The following is a 19,129-nucleotide window of genomic DNA, read 5'->3' as shown; positions in this document are numbered from 1 at the left end:
AATAAGGCTTTATTAGCTTATTCGTGTCCAAACTCGTTTCTCAACCAAGGATACTGCTTAGGACAATCGAAACATGTTTGTAAGTATCTATGAGTCTTGAGTACTCTGCTAGGTAATTTACATAAATTTGGCAAATCACAGGCTATTTCATGGGTATCAAGTTTTTTATTGTAACAGTGCCATGGGCCAAAAGCTCGTAAGCTTTCTAATTTCCTTGGATGTCTCATCCATTCAAGAATCTGTTGGTTCGTTACGAAATAAACATCTGGCAGGCGTAACACATCCTCAACAAATTTCTGAAAAATTGAAGATATTTCATTACAAGAAAAAGAAAAATATAAACCTTATTCTGAGTCTAGTAACAGAATTTTGATATACCGACCGATAGTGCTAAAAAGTTCTTGGAATTTTTTATCCATGCAGTTGAGAAATGTAAACCCAAAGGTGCTCGATTACTTGAATAATGCATTTTAAAATTATTCATCAAAGTGCCATAAATTTCATCTTCTGTTAAATCCATTGAACATGACTCAAATGTTTGACAATTTTGATCCTGCAATAAACTTACTTATTAGGATCTTCTCAAGTTAATGAGTGTCAATGAGAAATATTTTCCAAAAAGCATCTTACCCCTACAAGAAGAGGATTAATAGGAATTTCCCAAATTCCTGGATACGATCTAGTTGGACACATTTGTCCCGTTTCGGCACACACATGCGGAGCCTGATAATCCAAAGTGTAAGGCCAAATGGGGTGACTGGATGGCGGCGCAACTATGCTTGAGTCATACACGAAACCGAACTCAGTCATCATCAAAAATTGACGATTCCATCCAACCCTGAGATAAGGAACTCTCATACCTACATCGAACGATTTCGCTCAATTAGTTTTCTGAAAAGTCAAAAGCCCTATGTTAAGTTCTTGCGTACCTTTAATATCTTGCATTCGCACCCCTGCAAATCTGTTAATAATGTTGGCTTCTCCGACCATTTCATCGAACCAGTCTTCGACGGTGGCGTTTTGCATCCACCAATCCTCGGGTCCCCGATGCCTGCGTGAGCAATAAAATAAAAAATGTACTCATTTCTCGACGTCAAAAGTGACGTCTAAAGTGCGTAAATTAACTTACGTTACTGAATGAATAGCAATTTCGTGGCCAAGATTCCACAAATGCTGCACATCTCTATAATTCGTGTATTGATGGCTAACAAAAAAAGTGGCTCTTATCGGGCAGCCGTTCGGATTTTTCCGATCGTCCGTGAACATTTCTAGAGCGAGAAAAAATCGGTAAATCAAGTTCAAACAACGTTTTAAACTCAGTCCAATACTCACTGATGAAGGAATCGAAATTGTCCGGATTCACGGCATCCTCGAAGCTCAAAGTGATCATCTGTGGTATTTCGGGCGAGGTCAGATTCCCCGGTATATCGGTGCCATCCTCCGAGCACCAGCAGTGCGGAAGTTTGCAGCGGCTCCTGTCGCAGGGCAGAGCCCCGTTGACGTCGCTTCGATTTTCTGGCGGATAGAAGAAAGTCAGGCAGCTCGTTACGTTATTGCCAGTCTGAAGAAATTGCGAAATTACTCACCGCACCAGGCCTCGTCAGATGCGTCCGGGCAGTCTGGGTTACCGTCGCAGAAGTAGTGAGTCGCGAGGCAGCTGCCGTCGCCGCAAGCCGTGCTGCCTTCGTCGCAACTTCCATTTTCGGCCTGTGGCTTTGTCGGCTCTTCGTCGGCTGTAAAATGTGTTACGCGGAAAATCGAGTTATGTCGTCGAGCGACTAATCGCTCGTACGTGAGTAGATGTAAAAATTTTCTCACCTAGTATTACGTCGCAATTGTCTATGTTGGTCTTGAAGTCGCAGATCTGACGGGTAACGTCGAACAGCAATCCTTGCGAGCATTTGAACTCAAATACTTCTTCATCTACGACATCGAAGAGACATATTGCGATCAAATTGTATCCAACTCAAAATACGTTTTATTTTTAAATTAATGATCATTTTTCGACTTGTTGACTCCGTGATTGAAACAAAATATGAAAAATGACAGAAAAAAATGTGTAATTAGTTTGCTAATTAAAATGAGAATTTTCAAATCACACAAACTTGATGCAATTTCGTGTATCTCACCTAAGAACTAGTATAACACCCATAGGAGAGAATGAAATAATTGAGCTCGCACGCCAAGTTGTATAACTAGTTCAAATCCTGTGGTATGTTTTTTCAATGAAAAAAAACTGGAGGATGACGTTATTGCGTATACCACAGTGATACTCGGGTCATATCAAAAGTAGAGCAGACGTTTACAAAACGTTTGATTTTAATTTTTTTTTAATTTTTATAAAGTTTCGAACTATTATCAGAAGCACTTATTTCGAAAGTTGAGAGCATCGAAAGCGTCAATTAAGTTCAATGTTTGCCGTTAAATCTTTGATAGTTTCGAGTACGCGATACGTCACCTCGTTAAATTTTTAATTAATTCGATAATAACTCGCATTGCTCGCAGCCGACAGAAAAAAATTTAACGCAATGGCTATCTTACAATTAGACTTTTTGTCGTACCTTCATAATTCAATTTTACCTTCAAAGCTTCGGTAAAATTATTTACAAGCAAACCAGACTTACGTTACTATGAGCAGTTGAGGTGAATGAAAAAAGTACGAATAATGAAATCTTACCTAAGCAAAGATAATACTTTGAGCACTCGGCCGCTGTCCATAGCAAGTGCTGGGCCGTCCTGGGGTTCCGATAGAATTGACTGTCACCTAGGCATGGTGCTCGAGTCGCTGTGGGCTCTTTCGAGTTTACCTTGATCGCTGCAACAAAACACTCATATAACGTTGATTGATAATTGCCCCGACTGAATTGTTGCCCTGATTTTTTCATCGTTCGCACGCTCGCGCCTTGGAAAATATTTGCTTTAATGTCTGCTGACAGAAAAGACGCGAGAATTCATCGATCGACAAATTATCAAGCGCTCTTTGGGATGAATGCAACGAATACTCATTATGCCGCATGAATTTGGAGTCGATGAAAATAGTCGTTACTCTATGGCTATCAACTTTATGAATGACACGTGTCATTGGTTGGAAATGGCAGTGTTTACCCTAATTTGGTTGCATAATGTCAAACTATATCAATCAATAATCTGCGTATACGTACAAACAATGCAGTACCATCTCGACGCTATAATAATGTGTAATATTAGAATAGCCTCGACAATGTTTCCAAATAACATAATCAGGACTATTAGTACTTCAGACATTATATATTATAGTCGTAATTTTCAAAGCGACCTATTGCAATTGCTCGCCCGTAAAAGCAATATATTGCACGCGTATAATACACACGCAGCTCGTATAGGCTAATTCACTTTCATCATAGCTAATAATATAATGACACCTGCTTTCTCTCGACTCGCGAGCGCCAATCGCGTGCTATGGTCTTATTATACACGAGCTATTTCGTTGACTTTGCTTTTACAACCCCAATTTTTTTCACTATAAAGCGTATTGCAAGAATTGCGAGACAGATCGACAATATGGAATTTCGTTCAGAGATTCACTAGGAGCGTTACTATCGAATTATGATAGAGAGGTCGCACGAGACACAAGAGGCCACTCGAGGCAAATATTAATATCGCTCGAGTTTCTCTTCCGGCTGCGATCGGATCGGCGCTCGGATCGACGATCTCTATATGCATCGCGCGCGATACGTATTCGCAGGTCCGCGTACAGTATACGCGTGGGAAATGTTGCGATCCGACCTTATCGCCGCTTACATCCGATCCGAAAGTCGCGCGAGAAGAAAAAAAAGCACGAAGCGTGTTGTGGATGAGCAAAAAATATATAATAACGAGCGTATAGCTGTATATACTTTTACTAATGCCACACGAAGCTATTATGATACGGGCTTTTTCTCGAGACTATATACATAGTTGTGGCATAGAGAAAGAGACAGCGATGCAGCTCGGGAGCATTTTTATGTAAGCCGCGCTGGAGCTCGAGCGCACAGCAGCGCAGCTTTATGTAATTTTCGTTACATTGTATGTACAGATGCTGGCGCGTATCTTACGAGACGCGCGACTGCATTCGCGCACGTATATAGATGGACAAGCTCTCGAGCAAGCGCGAATTAGCCACGCGCGCACGAGTGAAAGACGTCGTATCGAGGGATTATTTACGGAAGTATAATGATACGTGATTGCGCGCCTGATTCATTTGGGTCGACTTTTCTCGGCTGGCGCAGGAAATGCTCACGCGATCGAGCTTTATGGCCATTTCCCCCAGTCTTGGACGAAGAAATCGTCGTAATACTCGGCTCTGCGCGTTTATGCACAATTTCCCCCGTTACCGATCATTATATACGTACGTTGGGCGAAAAAGTGGCTTACAAAGGACGGCCGCGCGCGGATAGCGAGTGCAATGGCATATTAAGTATAGCTTTCTATGCGGCCGACGAAGCGTTAACCTCGAACTTGTTCAGTGGGTCAAGGCTCGATCGTATTGCCGCTGCGTGTGTATGTACTCATCGTGATCAGGATGCGTCGAAACAATTTCCGCCGACTGCGTTTACCTTTAATCGCCTGCTTATCTCGAGCGAAAGTAATATACGAGAGTGATATCGCTTTTATTCGGTCGTTTACGATCAATGAGTACGTTGGCAGTGACACTTAATTATTCCGAAAAAAAAACAACATTATGCAGCTCGCAGATTTCCCCTCGAGCGCGCGGCGCAACCGACGCTGTCGATTTATGGGCAATTTATGTGTAAATGTGTTCGCACTTTCTAATACTCGGCGTGTCTTGCAGCGTATTATTATACATTTGTCGAAGTGCTATAACGTTTGGCGGGTTGGACAATTGCCGCTGCGCTTCTCTATTGTGCGACCATGTACGGCATAAGTCGAAACGATCGATGCTTCTCATCGTTTGTCATTTCAGACAAGCGCAGTGAGTTTTTTTTTCATAAATAAATCAATTATGGTTCGATAGAGCCTAATATGTACAAACACGAGCGGCTTTGCCGCAATTTAAAGAATAGATAATCATCGATTGAAAAAAGAACAGGAATGAACTCACCAGAGTATGCGAAAGTGCAACAATTGACGACGAACCAGACGAAAGCGATGCTCGATCGGTTCGAGCGCGACATCGCGTTCGCGCGCAATGGAAACACTTGGCACCGCTACGCAACTGAAATTCCACTTTTCGCACAATCTTCTTATCTCACATTAGAAATAGGGCTGCACTGACGCGATCTCGTTGATGGCCTACAGCATTATTATTCGGACGATATTTCAGGCTGGTATCGGCCAACTCGAACTCGCGAGTCGCGTTCGCCGCTCGAGAGAAGGAAAGTCGCGCGCCGTGATTTTTCGCTACCGATCACTGCACTTGCATGCATAAACACACTCGCAGTAGCAGCAGTCGTTGCAGCTTGCCTCGCACTTTCAAACTATCGGTATATAACAGTCGGCTATAATATGACGGGCCTCAAGCTCTCGGCTCTCCCACCGAGCTCACTGTACAGCTCGACTAGTGCCATATTCCACGGGGACTTTTACATCTCGCCTTTGTATCCGCGTGCGAGTGCGAGCGTCTGAAGAGATTCGCCGAGAGACAGTTTTGCGGCCTGCTCGACGGTATAAAATCGGTTATCGGCGCCTCTGCGTCTGTGTGTGTATGTGTGTGTGTGCGGCTGCACATGGAAACTCGAAAGGAGAAGGGACCGAGAAAAAGAGGAAAACAAAATTAGCCGCGATTTTTGGTGAAATTTCGAGATTTTACATTTTTATATGCACACTCGACGGGTGAAAGTTGTCTTTATTATGTGGATATTTAGCAGCTAAATCTTTATATTATACCAAAGCGCGAGCCTAGCACCAATATACATACGCGCGTATGCCGTGAATACATTATGTCTGCGGCGAAATGTTCGACGTGATTTCGATCGCATGTGCTTCGATGTATCTTTGCTCGATCGCTCGACTGATTTCCATCGAAAACTTTCAGCGGATCCACGCCTTCTCCCAATGCTTTAAAATAAACTATTGATTTGCCATTTTTTCCAAAAGTATAATGTTTATTTCATACTTTTCCATTTCAATTTATTTGTTGTGTCAACAGCTCCAAAGGTTTATAAAGACATGAGATATTCTATGAATAAACCAAAACCGAATCGACTGACACTTTACGGAAATGCAGCGATTGTTCGATCGAGCCTTTGACGTAATTGTTCGTGACCGTAAGTAATCGTGACTTTCATGAGGGTGTTTCCATTCATGTAGTTTTGAGACTCTCCTAAAGTGCTCACTGTATTGTCGCCTGTAGCACATGATGTTTTATATCCGAGCGTGAGAATGATAGCGAAATGCAGCCGATACATGGCCAATGTACTTCCTGTAAATATCAAATTTAATGAACGATTTTACCGAGTTACGAGGTACATAGGCTCAAAAAAAGTGTCACTCGCTAAAACCATATCGTTAACATCATACATGGTGCAAAATTGATTATAAAGTTCATTTTCCCGCGTTACTCGTTCAAACCTGGGTTTTATCTCTTACCGAGTCACGCACGCGCGCCAACATATTTCTGCACAAGTCACAACATTTAGCGGCACGAGGATCGTGGCGGCGTCTGTCACAGGCATTAAGCAGGCGCAGACACGCTAACAGTACCAGCCGCATTTCACTTGTGCTACGGCTGCTGTTCAGACTTTCATATCTTTCATAAAATGAAGATTACTTTTCTTATATTGAGTATTTTGATATTAATATCAATCGCGAGTGCAACTTTGTCGCCAAATTCTGCGAGGGATGATAAGAAAAAGAATAAAAAAAACAAAGATGACGCTAAAAATGAAAAGAAGAAGGTAAAACCATTTCAAATGCATACCCAATTCATTATTTCACACATCTACTTCAAATATTGTAAATGACACTCATTGCAGCCAGAAGTATCAGAAAAAGACGTTTTTCAAAGACAACTAGTAAGAAGAGATGTTACAGCAAAAGACATTTTAAGAGAAGCTGATATACTGAGCAAACATACAAATATTAGGCACTATGTGCCTGGAGAAGTTCTTGGCTACATAACACCAGTAAGAATTGTCAGATATTTTCATCGCGTAACAAGACTAATAATTTAAACTTTTTAGTGGAATGGTGCAGGCTACGACAGGGCAAAAAAGTTTCACAAAAAATTTGATCTGGTGTCTCCAGTTTGGTTTGTTATTCAAGGAGGACATCCATTTAAAATTCCAGTACATGATATGGATAAAAAGTGGCTTAAGAGTATGCAAGATGCTAATACTAAAAAACATTCAGTAAAAAGTAATATATTCTTTTATTTATAGAAATTAATTATCAAAAATTGAAAACTTAATTTTATCAATTGTTTATTTTTAGTATTGCCACGAATACTATTTGACAGGTGGACGAGTGACCACGTTGAAGAAATTTTCCATGATCTTCAAAAGAGACATAGATTTATCGATATGCTCATTAGTTTAGCTGAAGTACATTTTCCATATTAATGTAGATTATAATCAATGTAATTTTCTTTTAAATTTCTAAATTTAATTTTTTTTTAGACCAATTCATTTGATGGATATGTTTTGGAAATTTGGAATCAATTTTTAATGGCAGGTGTGAGAAAAAGTATTTTGACTGCACTTATTACTTCAATTGCTGATGGTTTGAGAGAAAATGATCTAGACACTATTTTAGCAATTCCAGCTCAGAGAAAGTACAGTGATATGAATTTTTAATTTTTCACATTCTTTTTGTATCTCTTGGTCTTAAATTCAATATTACTTTTATAGAATGGAAAATGAACTCTTTACGAAAGAAGATTTTGAAGAGCTTTCACCTCATATCCGATACTTTTCGGTAATGACTTATGATTTTTCAAGTGTACATAGACCTGGTCCTAATGCCCCAGTTGATTGGATACGTAACTGCATTAAAGCTCTTGTTCCAAAAACAAATGATGTTAGGAGAGCTCAAATTTTAATGGGATTGAATTTCTATGGATATCATTATACACCATCTGGAGGTGGTCCAATAGTTGGTTCGCAGTACCTTGAATTACTTGAAAAACACAAAGGAAAACTTCAATGGGATGATGAAAGTGAAGAACATTTCTTTGAAGTAAAGTAAGTACTTTAAATTAAATCCTAATTACTTATAAAAATTGATTTTTTATTGGATTAAATTTTACAATAAAGTGTGTTTTGATTTTTGCTCTAAAAACTAAAATTATGCTATAATTGTACACTTATGTTATTTCAGGGCCAAAGATAACCCAGGCTATGTGTTCTTCCCAACTCTTTACTCATTAATGAGCAGATTGGAATTAGCTGTGGAGATGAAAGTTGGAATTGCAATTTGGGAACTTGGACAGGGTTTAAACTATTTCATGGATATATTGTGATCACTAACAGCAACAAACTTATAATTTAACAGTATTTTTAACTATAAGTTAAAATACGAACTACGTGTGATATTTACAAGTATGATAAAATATTCACAGTCATGAAAGTTGTAAGGAGTATTTATAATTTACAACGGAAATTATTATTTTACTGAATTTTCTTCTCTCCACGTTTGAGCATCATCATTGTTTGGGGTCCTTGCATAACATGATACATCAGTGCCCAGCAAACTTTTGAAGGCAGCAAGCTGAAAGAAATGACAAAAATCGATTATAAAATATTTAGAGTGCAATATTAAACGTAGCAAAAAAAGTTGTCATTTCAATTACAATTTCAGCGGCAAGACGAATCGGATCATCCTGGGCAATATCACCCAAACTTCATTGGTCGCTATTGCTGCCACGACCTCACTGGCAACATATTCTGGCTCAAGCATCGGCTTCAATCTATTCGTGAGGCACGAGTACCGATGATAATTAGATTATAACAGTATACAATTACCATGTCAAATTAATAGTGTAGCGAAAGTGTGAATGTGTTTTGTATTCGTTTTGTTCATGTTTTGTTAATAAATTTTTTACTCTGTGAAAGCAACGTTATTTTTGTAAAATAATCTTACCTAGGCTTGACTCCACTGAACATGCCCGTATTTATGTAATAAGGGCAAACACAAGTTGTATTGATACCATCGTAGCCGTGAGTCTAAACGGTAGAGAAGTGTAACGAAAAAAAAAGAACGAATTCCAGTAAAAATGTATCCATGGTATTATGCGCTCACAGGCATGTAATTTGCATTTACTCACTTTCAATTCAGTGAAAAGACTTTCGTGATATCCCACGGCCGCGAACTTGGTGGCCGAATAGTCGGTGCAATTGTAGGTGCCGAGCAAGCCGGCGACACTGGCAATGGTCACAATGTGGCCGTGATTTTCTCTCATCATTTCTTTCAGAAAAGCTTTGGTCGTCTGTGAAAATCGATCGCAATCAGTTGTATATACAGTACGCGCGACGAATTCCAAGAATGCAAAAGCACACACACGCGCGACCGGAGTTTCGCAAAACTACGCACGAGGCGAGTCTTTCTTTTTTTTTTCTCCACTCCCATTAGTAGGTCATTTTTGTGTACTTAACGCTTTAGCGGTTCTTTAACAAAAAAAAAATACTCCATTCTCAGCAATAATGAAATTCTCAACTTACCCAGTAATGAGATATAATGTTTACTTTGAACGTCCGCTCGATTTCGTCATCTGGAATATCTAATAGAGTCTGACCGTAGACGTAGCCGGCGTTGTTCACCAAAATCGTCACCTGAAAGCAACAATGAGCTCGCGTTCAGATTCGTGTTTCAGCCAGAGTTAAAATAAAGAAAAGAAACGAAATTCATCACGGACATTTCCAGCTTCGAGTTTGACGGCTTTGGCGGTCGTGTAAACGTCCTCTCGATCGCTCACGTCGCAACGGTACGCCCAACATTTTCCACCGGCCTCGCGTATCAGCCTCGCAGTTTCCTCGACTCCTGCAAGGAAGAAAAAAAATCGTCAGCGAAAATTCCCACGCGGGCCTTGGTGCAGCTGTGCATCGAGTCGAGAGCCGCAAGCTCAGTGCATTTGCCGTGTCGGCGCGCAGGCAACGGAAAAAGAGAAAGTTTGTTTGGCTAGGACGCGTGTTCGATCATTTTTTCGCTCAACAGAAAGAGAGAACCTTGCAAAAACAATCTCGCAAAGTTCTAATTGTAGATTATTATATAGATATACAGAGACGGGATACATTTGAGATCCAGCAGTCAGAGAAATCCAAGTTTCATCGCGATCTGCCATTCAATATCACGCGAAGCATCGGCGAGCGCATTAATATCGTTCATTCGAAAATTGTCATGCATTTCCAGTTGCGTATAAAGCCGATTAAATTTATTGATTTACTTTCATTCGGTTCATTGTCAGGCGCAGCTAATCGCATTAGCGCGCGCGCGCGTCAGCTGCAGAAAATAATTGCCTCGGCGCTGCTCCCGATGAATTTATATATTGCTCCACAGACGACTGAATCGATTCCCGCCTAGATCGATAAAGTGAATGTTTTTTTTCTCTCTCATCGTCAATTACAAATGTAAATAGTTGGCGTTCGTGCGTTTTTTCCCAGAACGCATTATCTGCGAGCAAAAATGAGTCGCTGCTGCTCGGCGAAGCTGTTCTGCCTTGTACTTGTCGCTGCTGGGTCGATGATGGATCACCAAGCCTCGGACGCGACACTGAGACGCACCATGGACTTTTTGCACAAGTACAATCGAGGCTCGGCCAAAATCTCCGTTATCGTCGACTCGTTGCGTTGCCTCTCGCGCGAATCGCGACTCTTCTTGAAAGCCGTACTCCGTCGCTTTCCAGCCGTCGTCTTTGAGAGGAGTGCGACCGCGCTGGCGAACGATCACGATAAGGCAGCCTCGAGGAATTTGACGCTTCGCGAGTGGTCCGAGAGACGACACTTGAGCATCTTGCTGATGGGGGTGTCGAGTGACGAGGAGCTCCAAGATCGCCTCGTGGATAACATTCGATTTTTACTCGACGTCGTTGGAAAATTGGTGCGACCGAAATGCTTGATCGTGTTTACTCTCGACCATTTTTCCAATACGTCTACGAATCTTCGATCTTTCTTCAACTACACCTGGAGCAACGAGTTTTTATACGTAACTGTATTTGAGATTCAAAGACGACAACGTCTCACTTATAATCGCTTTATCCAAGGAAACAGTGCGATCGATATGGAAATCGTATCGCATCATTTCAATCCATTTACCAATCAGTACCGATGCTTTGGATCGGCGTCGTTGGACCAGGCGGCGATCGACTTCGAGAGCCAAAAACTGAGCCAATTAAACGGCTACCCGCTGCGAGCCGGCGTCATTCTCTGGTATCCCGACGCCGTGATGGACGTGTGCGTCAACGCGAGCGACGATCCCAAGGACGTCCTCATCGGCCAGTTTTACTCGTTGACCAAGGCCATCGCCAAGGCTCTGAACTTCAGCTTCAGCATCGACCTGGTGATTTTCGGCAACGACGAGTTTCGAGACGCTTGGCCGTTCAACGACTCGACGATAACCTGGATGCAGGACGACGATGCCTTGTACGAAAACGTCATCGACTTCGTGATCAATCTGTACGCCCTGACCGGTTTCAAATCTCTGCAAGAATATTCCTTCGAGTACAGCGGCTTCTCATTGCCACGCTCTCACTTTATCGCCGTCAAGCAGTACAGCAGACCTCTCAGGATTTCCGCTAATTTTTTCTACGCCTGTGCAGCTTTGACGATACCTCTCGTCGCGGTGATTTTGCTGGCGAAAATTCTCGGAGACAAGGGACGCTTTTGGTCGCTTCTCAATATGATCAAACTGTTGTTTGGCGTGGGCGTGCCCATTCCTCGATCCTTCAAGCGCAAGATGATATTTTTGATTTTTTCCTTGCTGTCGATCGTGCTGACGACAAAATTTTATCAAATCGTACTGACTTTGCTCACCAGAAGAACGTACTTGAAATTGCAGACGCTGCAAGAATTGCTAGATTCGAAAATCACACCGACGATCAACGAGGAGTTGAAGGATCTTTACGGATCTTCGACAGACTACGAGGCATTGAATCGTCTCTTCGACGAGTCGAAAACCTCGCAGAACTACGGCAACGACTACAAGTGCGTACTGGACATGATACTGAACAATCGGGGCCCGAGCGGCTGCGACATCGACGACGAGGTCGTGCGATTCTTCAAGGACACGTACTCGAGCCGCGAGGAATGGAAGATCAGCGTGATCGAGGAGCCATTCGCCACCGGCAGGGACCACATGCTCTTCTCGAAGGCGTCGCCCTACGTCGACGGCTTCGACCTGGCCTTGCGTCGAATCTTCGAGTCCGGCATCACGGCCAAGATGATGAGCGAGATCATGCAGACTTTCCCGGCTCACACGCTCAACATCGGCGACGAGTGCTCGACTCGCTCCTGGAAGTATCAACTGGGCGTGAGCGCGGACGAGCGCGAATTCGACGAGGATCTCGAGGAGGACGACGGCAAAGGCGACCAAGATCGAAGTCTGTCGTCGACCAGTTGCGCCATCGTTTTGATAGCCGGACACGCCTTGGCATCTTTTGTTTTCCTTTTAGAGATGTTCTCGACACAGTTGAAACGAATTTTGCACAGAATTATAACTAAGCTTGTGAAGAATTCATTCAAGCTGAAACTCTGGTAATAACTTTCTCAAAATCCAATAGATATTCCGATGTAGATTTTGTATAAATGAATGCAATAAATAAACCTCACAAAGAAAAAGAAGCCTATTTCGCAATGACGACATTTGACGTTGCCTTGAATGTGTCACAACTCGAAGCGATCGGTTGAATCGTAAATTAAGACTCGCATTATGCGCGCGGGTACGTACCATCCTTATTAATGTCCCAGACGACGACGGCGCAGCCGCGATTGGCGAGCTTCTGGGCGATCAGACGACCTATGCCACCAGCGGCTCCGGTCACCAGTGCGATCTCTTCGCGCAGATTTTTGCTTCGATAGCGCCGTGGAACGAAGGTCAGCAGTATCGTCTCGACGAAGTAAATCACCGACATGAAGGCGAAAATCGCGAGATCGTACAGGAGGGCAAAGAAATCGTGAATCTGCTGGATCCCCATGGCGCTCATTTCTGAAATTCGTAATACATGGTCAACACATTTTTTCGAGGGCAAGCGGAAAAATTTTAATCCTCTGCAATAATGTTATCTTTAATGAATGCGCATCGAATCTTTGTTTACTCTGACGAAACAAAACTAATTTAATCTCCCGTCTAGTCAGATTACGTTTCTCGGTAATGAATCTATGGTCGAAGGCGCCGATTTAGAAAGTCATCGAGCTGTGCATATAGCTCTGCGGTGTGAATTTACGCATCCATTTATGTGCAGTTTTATAGGCATTACTCTTCTGTATTATCGATTTAGTGTCTTGCATAAACTACTCTCTACCATCTCATGCTAATTTATTTGCTAATATTCACCTATTTTTCTAATAAGATGAGTCACTTTAATGTATTGAAAATTTCGTCGTGAGCCACAGAATTAAAAAGTCAAGATAAGTCAAGGTTTACCGTAAACAAAAACTCGTATGCGCATTCACGCAGGCTTGTTTCAGAGCATGATGGACATGGCGTATACTTTTTACGTCAACAGCAGCAACCACAACAACAACAACAACAATAACTACGACGTGGCCGCAGTGGAGCGACTCGAGATGCGTAAAATTGGCCCAGGCGCTTCGGGCGAATCAACATGCGATGGGAATTATCAGAGCTTGCAGCGCTGCATGCCAATTAGCCCATCAAGCCGCGACGCAAACCATATAATTTCAATTCAACGATAAGATTCTTGATCGCCGTGTATATGTACTAAGTATGCACGAGAATATGCTCAGGCAGTACGTGCGCTGATTGAAAAATTGTCTTTACTCGACTCGGTTTCTCAAGGAAAAGATTCACTCGTCTCGCGTGTACGTCTTTTTCGAAATTTCTAATCCGCGTAATATCGAGATCATTGAAAAACTCGTTTTGTCCCAGTAGTATAACATTTTTTATCGGTGCGGCGCATCGCGACGAGTTTAGCGCAAACAATGGTCGCACAATTGCTCCTTGCGCAAATGACGCCTGATGAAAATTACAAAAGTGTCACGTGCGGCACTAAAGTATAATGTATACAGCCGCTAAGATTTTAATCGATGCTGCTCATAAAAGACCAAGAGCTAGATCCGTCAGATAGCCGCTAATGTACAGAAAGTAATTTTCACATTTTTTACTCCATTATAACGTGTATGTAGTATGTACCGGTGCGCTCGTAATCGAGCCGCGCGCAAAATTGTCCTGTTTGTTTTCTGGATTTCTCCGATTTTCATCATCCGAACGGATATTATTTAAATGAATATAGTTACCTTACTTTATGCAAACGGGTATGAAAAATTTGACGTTTTTTTTTGTCTAAAACTGCAGCGGCGCTTCGCGGTATCAGCGACAAATTAGTTGATTATAAAAAAGCACAGACTTCTGGTGGTCTCATAATACAGCTACACACTCGATTGGAAAACTTTGATTCGAATGAAAATCGGCATGTGGAACTATTGGAGCACCCGTGCCTGCTCGCGTTCGAATGGTCGCGTCGCGCACTGCACTAAGAGACGCGGATGCAAACTAGAGTAGCCAAGCCGAGCCGAAGAGCAGCGAAACTCTTCGTGCGAAATTTTTAAAATACAATACAAGAGGATCGCTACGGGCTCAGCCGCGTAACGATGGTATATGCCGCGAGGCCGAGCTGCAGCGCGACATCCAAGTCCTCTGCGCGAGCTACTATATTTGTGTATCCCCCTTTTTGCGCCAGCGACTGTGGATATTCGTATCTGTGTGTATGTGCGTTTGTCTAAAGTAGCCGCGAGTCTGAGCGTGAATCTGGCTATGTGTATGTGTGTGTGTGTGTGTGTGTGTGTCGGCCTAGTGAAAGCTACTCCATGTGTATATACATCTATGCTCGGCTTATCCTGTGCCTACGTCTATAGCATATAGCATAATATAGGCATGTACATCCAATTGGAAAGTTCCATCCTGCAGCACTGCTCTACGCTCATTTTGCACACGGCGTTGGATCACGCGTCGACTCGCTAAGAAAACACGCAGAGATTAGATGGATTTTTGCGGTCGCGTACTCGGCCACGATTTCTGCAGCTCGTGTGCGCTTATCTAGATCCAAGAGAAAATTGCAAAAAGACGCGGAGCCCCTTCTCCGTGAATATATAATATACATAAGCTTGTGGGCGCGCTTTGCACTTTACGATTTATGCGTGACTTTGACATTGTTGCCAATTGCCCATTCCGCTTTCTATCTTCTTTTCGAGTTTTTCTTCCTTCGATCTCTCAAAACTTGAACTCGAAATTTGATTTTTCATTCGTACTAAGCTCCCGTTGCGGAATTTAAAGATTCATAAGTGCCATTAAAAAAACGTCCATATGGATTTACTGTTTGCTCGAAAGACACTTGACCGACTCCCAAATATCTGCTTGTTTGGACCAAATAATATTGAAAGAAATAGGGTATTTAAGTTTGCGGTTAGTTCTTTAAATTTGTATCAAGATTTTCTTTTTTCCGTAAATGATCGATTGATCATCAAACATTTATAGTTTTAAATTGTTTTTATTACATCAGTGTGATGAGTTATCAAAAATTTAGTTTTTGCACGTAAATTGCTCGTTAAAGATCGACAGTTTCGAACATATTCGGCAAAAATAAAGAGAAAAAAATACATTAACACTTAAACTATACTTTTAGCGCCTTCATCATTTTTAGTTCCAAATGAAACTTATACTATATCAATAAACCTGATTACGAGATAATTGTCAAAAACATTATGCGCATTGAAAATAAAAACCGTTTCGAAGCTATCACTGATGTTGTTAGTTTTCACAATACATTTAGCTGCAAATACTCATTAAATTGTGAAATATCTCACGAGTGTGAACAGTAAGTACACTTATTTACGCAGCCTTTATTTTTCGCGTCTATTTAACTGTACTTTCTTGCGCAATGAAACTTTGTCCTTATGCGTCATATGAACATAAATACATCAACTATTTTTCTGCGACAATAATTATATAAACTTTATTTTCGCACGTCGTTCGTTACTTCCAAAGATCTTTGGCTTTAGCTTAAGAATAACTTATGAAATTAATTTTTAAAGTTCTATTAAAAAAATTACAGAAAAATTTTTCAAAATGATAAATTTTTCAAAATGATAAATTTTTCAAAATGATAAAATTTTCACTGGGCTTTACTTGAATAAACATCTCCTTTTCATTTAAACGAAAATGAGCGTGATATATGTAAGGAAAAAAAATCCAAACACTAGTCCTTAAAAAAATATATGAAAGTTTTAAATGGAAAACAAAAATTGTACACAAGGTTTTGACACAGGTCATACAAAGCAATGGACCATGGCCAAAGAAGTGAACGACAGCTCACGCATAACATATAAGCTTTTATGACACTTCATGTCTTCACATAGAGTGAAATTCTTACATCGGAGTCGACTTGCAATTAGCATAATCAGTTGCTTGGAACCATTTTAAAGAATTGATAGAAAATATAATACTGACAAGTGATTTTTCAATTCATGTAACATGTATGCTTGATACATATGAAAATAGAATGTGGATAGAAATTGAAAAGTTAAATGAAAAAAAGGTGTGTTTTTAGATGAATATCCTTTTCATCGGATTTAATGTCACGATATGATTTAACTTTTAACTTTTGATAGTTGAAACTCGTGAAAATATAACATGTTTTCATCAAAATATTATGCGTAAATAATCGTTACATTTTCTTAGATTTTAAAACGGCTCATAGTTGTAATATTGCCATAAAAAACAATAAGTTCTGAACCCCTTAAAATACGAAAAAATAAAAAGATATAAAAAATATATAGATAAAAAGAACCGTCGAATTAGTATCAATATTCCCACGTACTTTGACTTTGATCAATCTATTAGTTTGAAAATAACTTCTACAACAGTGAAATGATATATATTATATGTGTGACAAATTCTAAATAATTACACGAACTATTAACAACCATAATTTTATAAACAATTTAAAGCCTTTCCAACCACTTACTCGTCAAAGAGTAGTAAAACGGAGATAGCTAGCTGGTGATGGAATATTTTACCTCTATATTATGAACAAAAATTTTGAATTTGACTTGTGATTCGTTAAAATAAACACCAACCTTTCTTTGAAATAATATAATAAAACATTATACAAAGTGAACGAACAGTCAAGAAGATTCGAGTTTCAAATTATCATAAGGCCATGTGTGTTGATAGACAAGTTGCAGACATCTTGTGGTGCGGACGCAGATGCGAGTCGTACAGAATTAAAGTAAACGGTATTTTCTAGCCGCCGATTCATCTTAAAATTAAATTACAGATTGAAGTTCTAATTGCAACCGAATTTTTCAATCAATCTTGTGCGCGACTCCGACCAGTATGGACGTCGACTTTTTTCTCCATCTCCGTGCCACGACGCCTTAAGCCGTCTAGTTTTGTCAATGTTAAAGTATAACCAACCAAAATGTAAGTTATAAACAATAATATATATATTAATTTACTTTAAACGGTTGCTTCTAATATAATTCTTTACCATCTTTCTTGAATAACGTAATATCACTACGTGATATTTTAACGTCTCGTGATCACCTAATTAGAAAGAGGAAATTGACTCGAAGTTTATATGGCATAAAATTTTTTTATCTATTTCAATAACAGACAAGGGTGGGTGGCTGGCCGATATATTTCGGCGAAACTTGGAAAATTCAGCTCAATTATGGAAATGGCAAAAGCCTCGTCGCGAAACTTATTACTCCCGCACTTTCTCGACTCACTATTATTTCACTATTATTAAAGTGATATGGGCTCTTCATCTATTATACTAAGTTGTGTTTTTTTAATTTAATTTATCAGTTTCACGTCAGGAGTTGTTACTTTAGTACTTTTCTGAGTACACTAGACCTACTTTAATTCTGTCCCGAGGAATGTGGATTTTTGTATGCTTATACACGTTCCAATTCCTATTCCACCCGAAAAATTGGACAGAATTAAAGTAGGTCTAGTGTACAGTGGTCTTGAAATTATTTTTTCATGCCAATGAAATATAAACTAATAAATAAAATGAATAAATAGGCGCATAAAATCAATATATGAGGCGGTTTAGCCCAAATATGTGACGTATGATTACGATTGGAAATTTCCTCAGCTTTCCGATGGTGAAGTCAAATTTTTGAAAATTTTCCACGGAAAATTGTAAGAATAAACTTTTAACATAAAATATCTCAAAATCGCATTTTTAAGATTTTTTAAAGTAGTCTCAATCGAAAGCTGAGGAAATTTCCCATCGAAATACATATTTTCCAAAGAGTACATTTTATTTTTACTAGCTGAAATACAGCGATGAACGAGTAAAAACACAACTTTTCGGCCCGCGCGACAGCTGTTTTGTCGCGCAGTACCCCCCGCGGCGCAAAATCTCACGTTTTTACACGTTCATCGCTGTATTTCAGCTAGTAAAAATAAAATGTACTCTCTGGAAAATATGTATTTCGATGGGAAATTTCCTCAGCTTTCGATTGAGACTACTTTAAAAAATCTTAAAAATGCGTTTTTTGGGATATTTTACGTTAAAAGTTTATTTTTACAATTTTCCGTGGAAAATGGAAAATTTTCAAAAATCTGACTTCACCATCGGAAAGCTGAGGAAATTTCCAATCGAAATCATACGTCACATATTTTTATTAAGTGCGTTTAGGATGTTTTATAGCGAGATAGAAATTAAGCAATTTCGCCTAAAAGCGCCGTGCGGCCGACGCGCTAGAACACTTGGGCTGAAACGCCTCATATAAGTCTTCAAGATGTTGGTTTTGTAATGACGGGATTTTAGCCCCTCTATTACTTATTAATAAAATACGTCAGCTGACTGAAAGGACTCGGCTCTATTCGCGTTTGTCTCTGGGGTGAGGTAAGGTGAAGAAAGAGTTACATGGGCTGTTTGGTTTTCACAAGAGACGATTTATTCACAGACTTAATTCTAATTACAACAGTAGGTGCTTACAAGGTATCGGCTTTTCTTCGGCGGCGTCGT

The 19,129-nt window shown here is 40.4% G+C and overlaps 3 protein-coding genes across 3 annotated transcripts; 1 reads left to right on the top strand and 2 right to left on the bottom strand.

Annotated features, from left to right (window-relative positions):
• Positions 1-17: 17 nt before the first annotated feature.
• LOC106658498 lies at positions 18-6,500 on the bottom strand. The gene is made up of 11 exons (XM_014380498.1): positions 6,470-6,500; positions 6,245-6,400; positions 2,678-2,815; positions 1,819-1,923; positions 1,587-1,733; positions 1,333-1,515; positions 1,130-1,268; positions 930-1,051; positions 631-860; positions 383-553; positions 18-296 (listed from the first exon to the last, which is right to left on the bottom strand). Exons 1-11 carry the CDS (start codon positions 6,498-6,500, stop codon positions 18-20), a joined length of 1,701 nt encoding a protein of 566 aa, XP_014235984.1.
• Positions 6,501-6,668: 168 nt separating this feature from the next.
• LOC106658723 (chitinase domain-containing protein 1) lies at positions 6,669-8,462 on the top strand. The gene is made up of 7 exons (XM_014380807.2): positions 6,669-6,875; positions 6,954-7,103; positions 7,161-7,335; positions 7,411-7,520; positions 7,596-7,750; positions 7,827-8,159; positions 8,296-8,462. The coding sequence occupies exons 1-7, from the start codon at positions 6,738-6,740 to the stop codon at positions 8,435-8,437; spliced, it is 1,203 nt and encodes a 400-aa protein (XP_014236293.1). The 5' UTR covers positions 6,669-6,737; the 3' UTR covers positions 8,438-8,462.
• Positions 8,463-8,561: 99 nt separating this feature from the next.
• Positions 8,562-14,761, bottom strand: LOC106658724 (short-chain dehydrogenase/reductase family 16C member 6-like). The gene is made up of 8 exons (XM_014380808.2): positions 14,385-14,761; positions 12,856-13,113; positions 9,830-9,954; positions 9,636-9,746; positions 9,242-9,403; positions 9,058-9,140; positions 8,768-8,884; positions 8,562-8,685 (listed from the first exon to the last, which is right to left on the bottom strand). The coding sequence occupies exons 2-8, from the start codon at positions 13,109-13,111 to the stop codon at positions 8,586-8,588; spliced, it is 954 nt and encodes a 317-aa protein (XP_014236294.1). The 5' UTR covers positions 13,112-13,113; positions 14,385-14,761; the 3' UTR covers positions 8,562-8,585.
• Positions 14,762-19,129: the final 4,368 nt, after the last annotated feature.

This window comes from Trichogramma pretiosum, unplaced genomic scaffold (assembly GCF_000599845.2).
Source record: "Trichogramma pretiosum strain Unisexual culture from Peru unplaced genomic scaffold, Tpre_2.0 scaffold10, whole genome shotgun sequence".
Lineage (NCBI taxonomy): Eukaryota > Metazoa > Arthropoda > Insecta > Hymenoptera > Trichogrammatidae > Trichogramma > Trichogramma pretiosum.
This window is presented reverse-complemented; position numbering and strand designations above follow the sequence as displayed.

Bases quoted from the DNA above. Each gene is read 5' to 3' on its own strand.
- LOC106658498 (XM_014380498.1), bottom strand. From the start codon at position 6,500: ATGTATGATGTTAACGATATGGTTTTAGCGA. The intron at 2,816-6,244 runs GTCACGAACAAT...GTTTTGTTGCAG, and splicing joins GAAAGTCACGATTACTTACG to CGATCAAGGTAAACTCGAAA. The intron at 1,734-1,818 runs GTGAGAAAATTT...CACATTTTACAG, and splicing joins CAATTGCGACGTAATACTAG to CCGACGAAGAGCCGACAAAG.
- LOC106658723 (XM_014380807.2), top strand. From the start codon at position 6,738: ATGAAGATTACTTTTCTTATATTGAGTATTTTGATATTAATATCAATC. The intron at 7,521-7,595 runs GTACATTTTCCA...ATTTTTTTTTAG, and splicing joins TGCTCATTAGTTTAGCTGAA to ACCAATTCATTTGATGGATA. The intron at 7,751-7,826 runs GTACAGTGATAT...TTACTTTTATAG, and splicing joins GCAATTCCAGCTCAGAGAAA to AATGGAAAATGAACTCTTTA.
- LOC106658724 (XM_014380808.2), bottom strand. From the start codon at position 13,111: ATGAGCGCCATGGGGATCCAGCAGATTCACGATTTCTTTGCCCTCCTG. The intron at 9,747-9,829 runs GTCCGTGATGAA...TGTTGCTTTCAG, and splicing joins TCAAACTCGAAGCTGGAAAT to GTGACGATTTTGGTGAACAA. The intron at 9,404-9,635 runs GTAAGTTGAGAA...CGATTTTCACAG, and splicing joins ACATTATATCTCATTACTGG to ACGACCAAAGCTTTTCTGAA.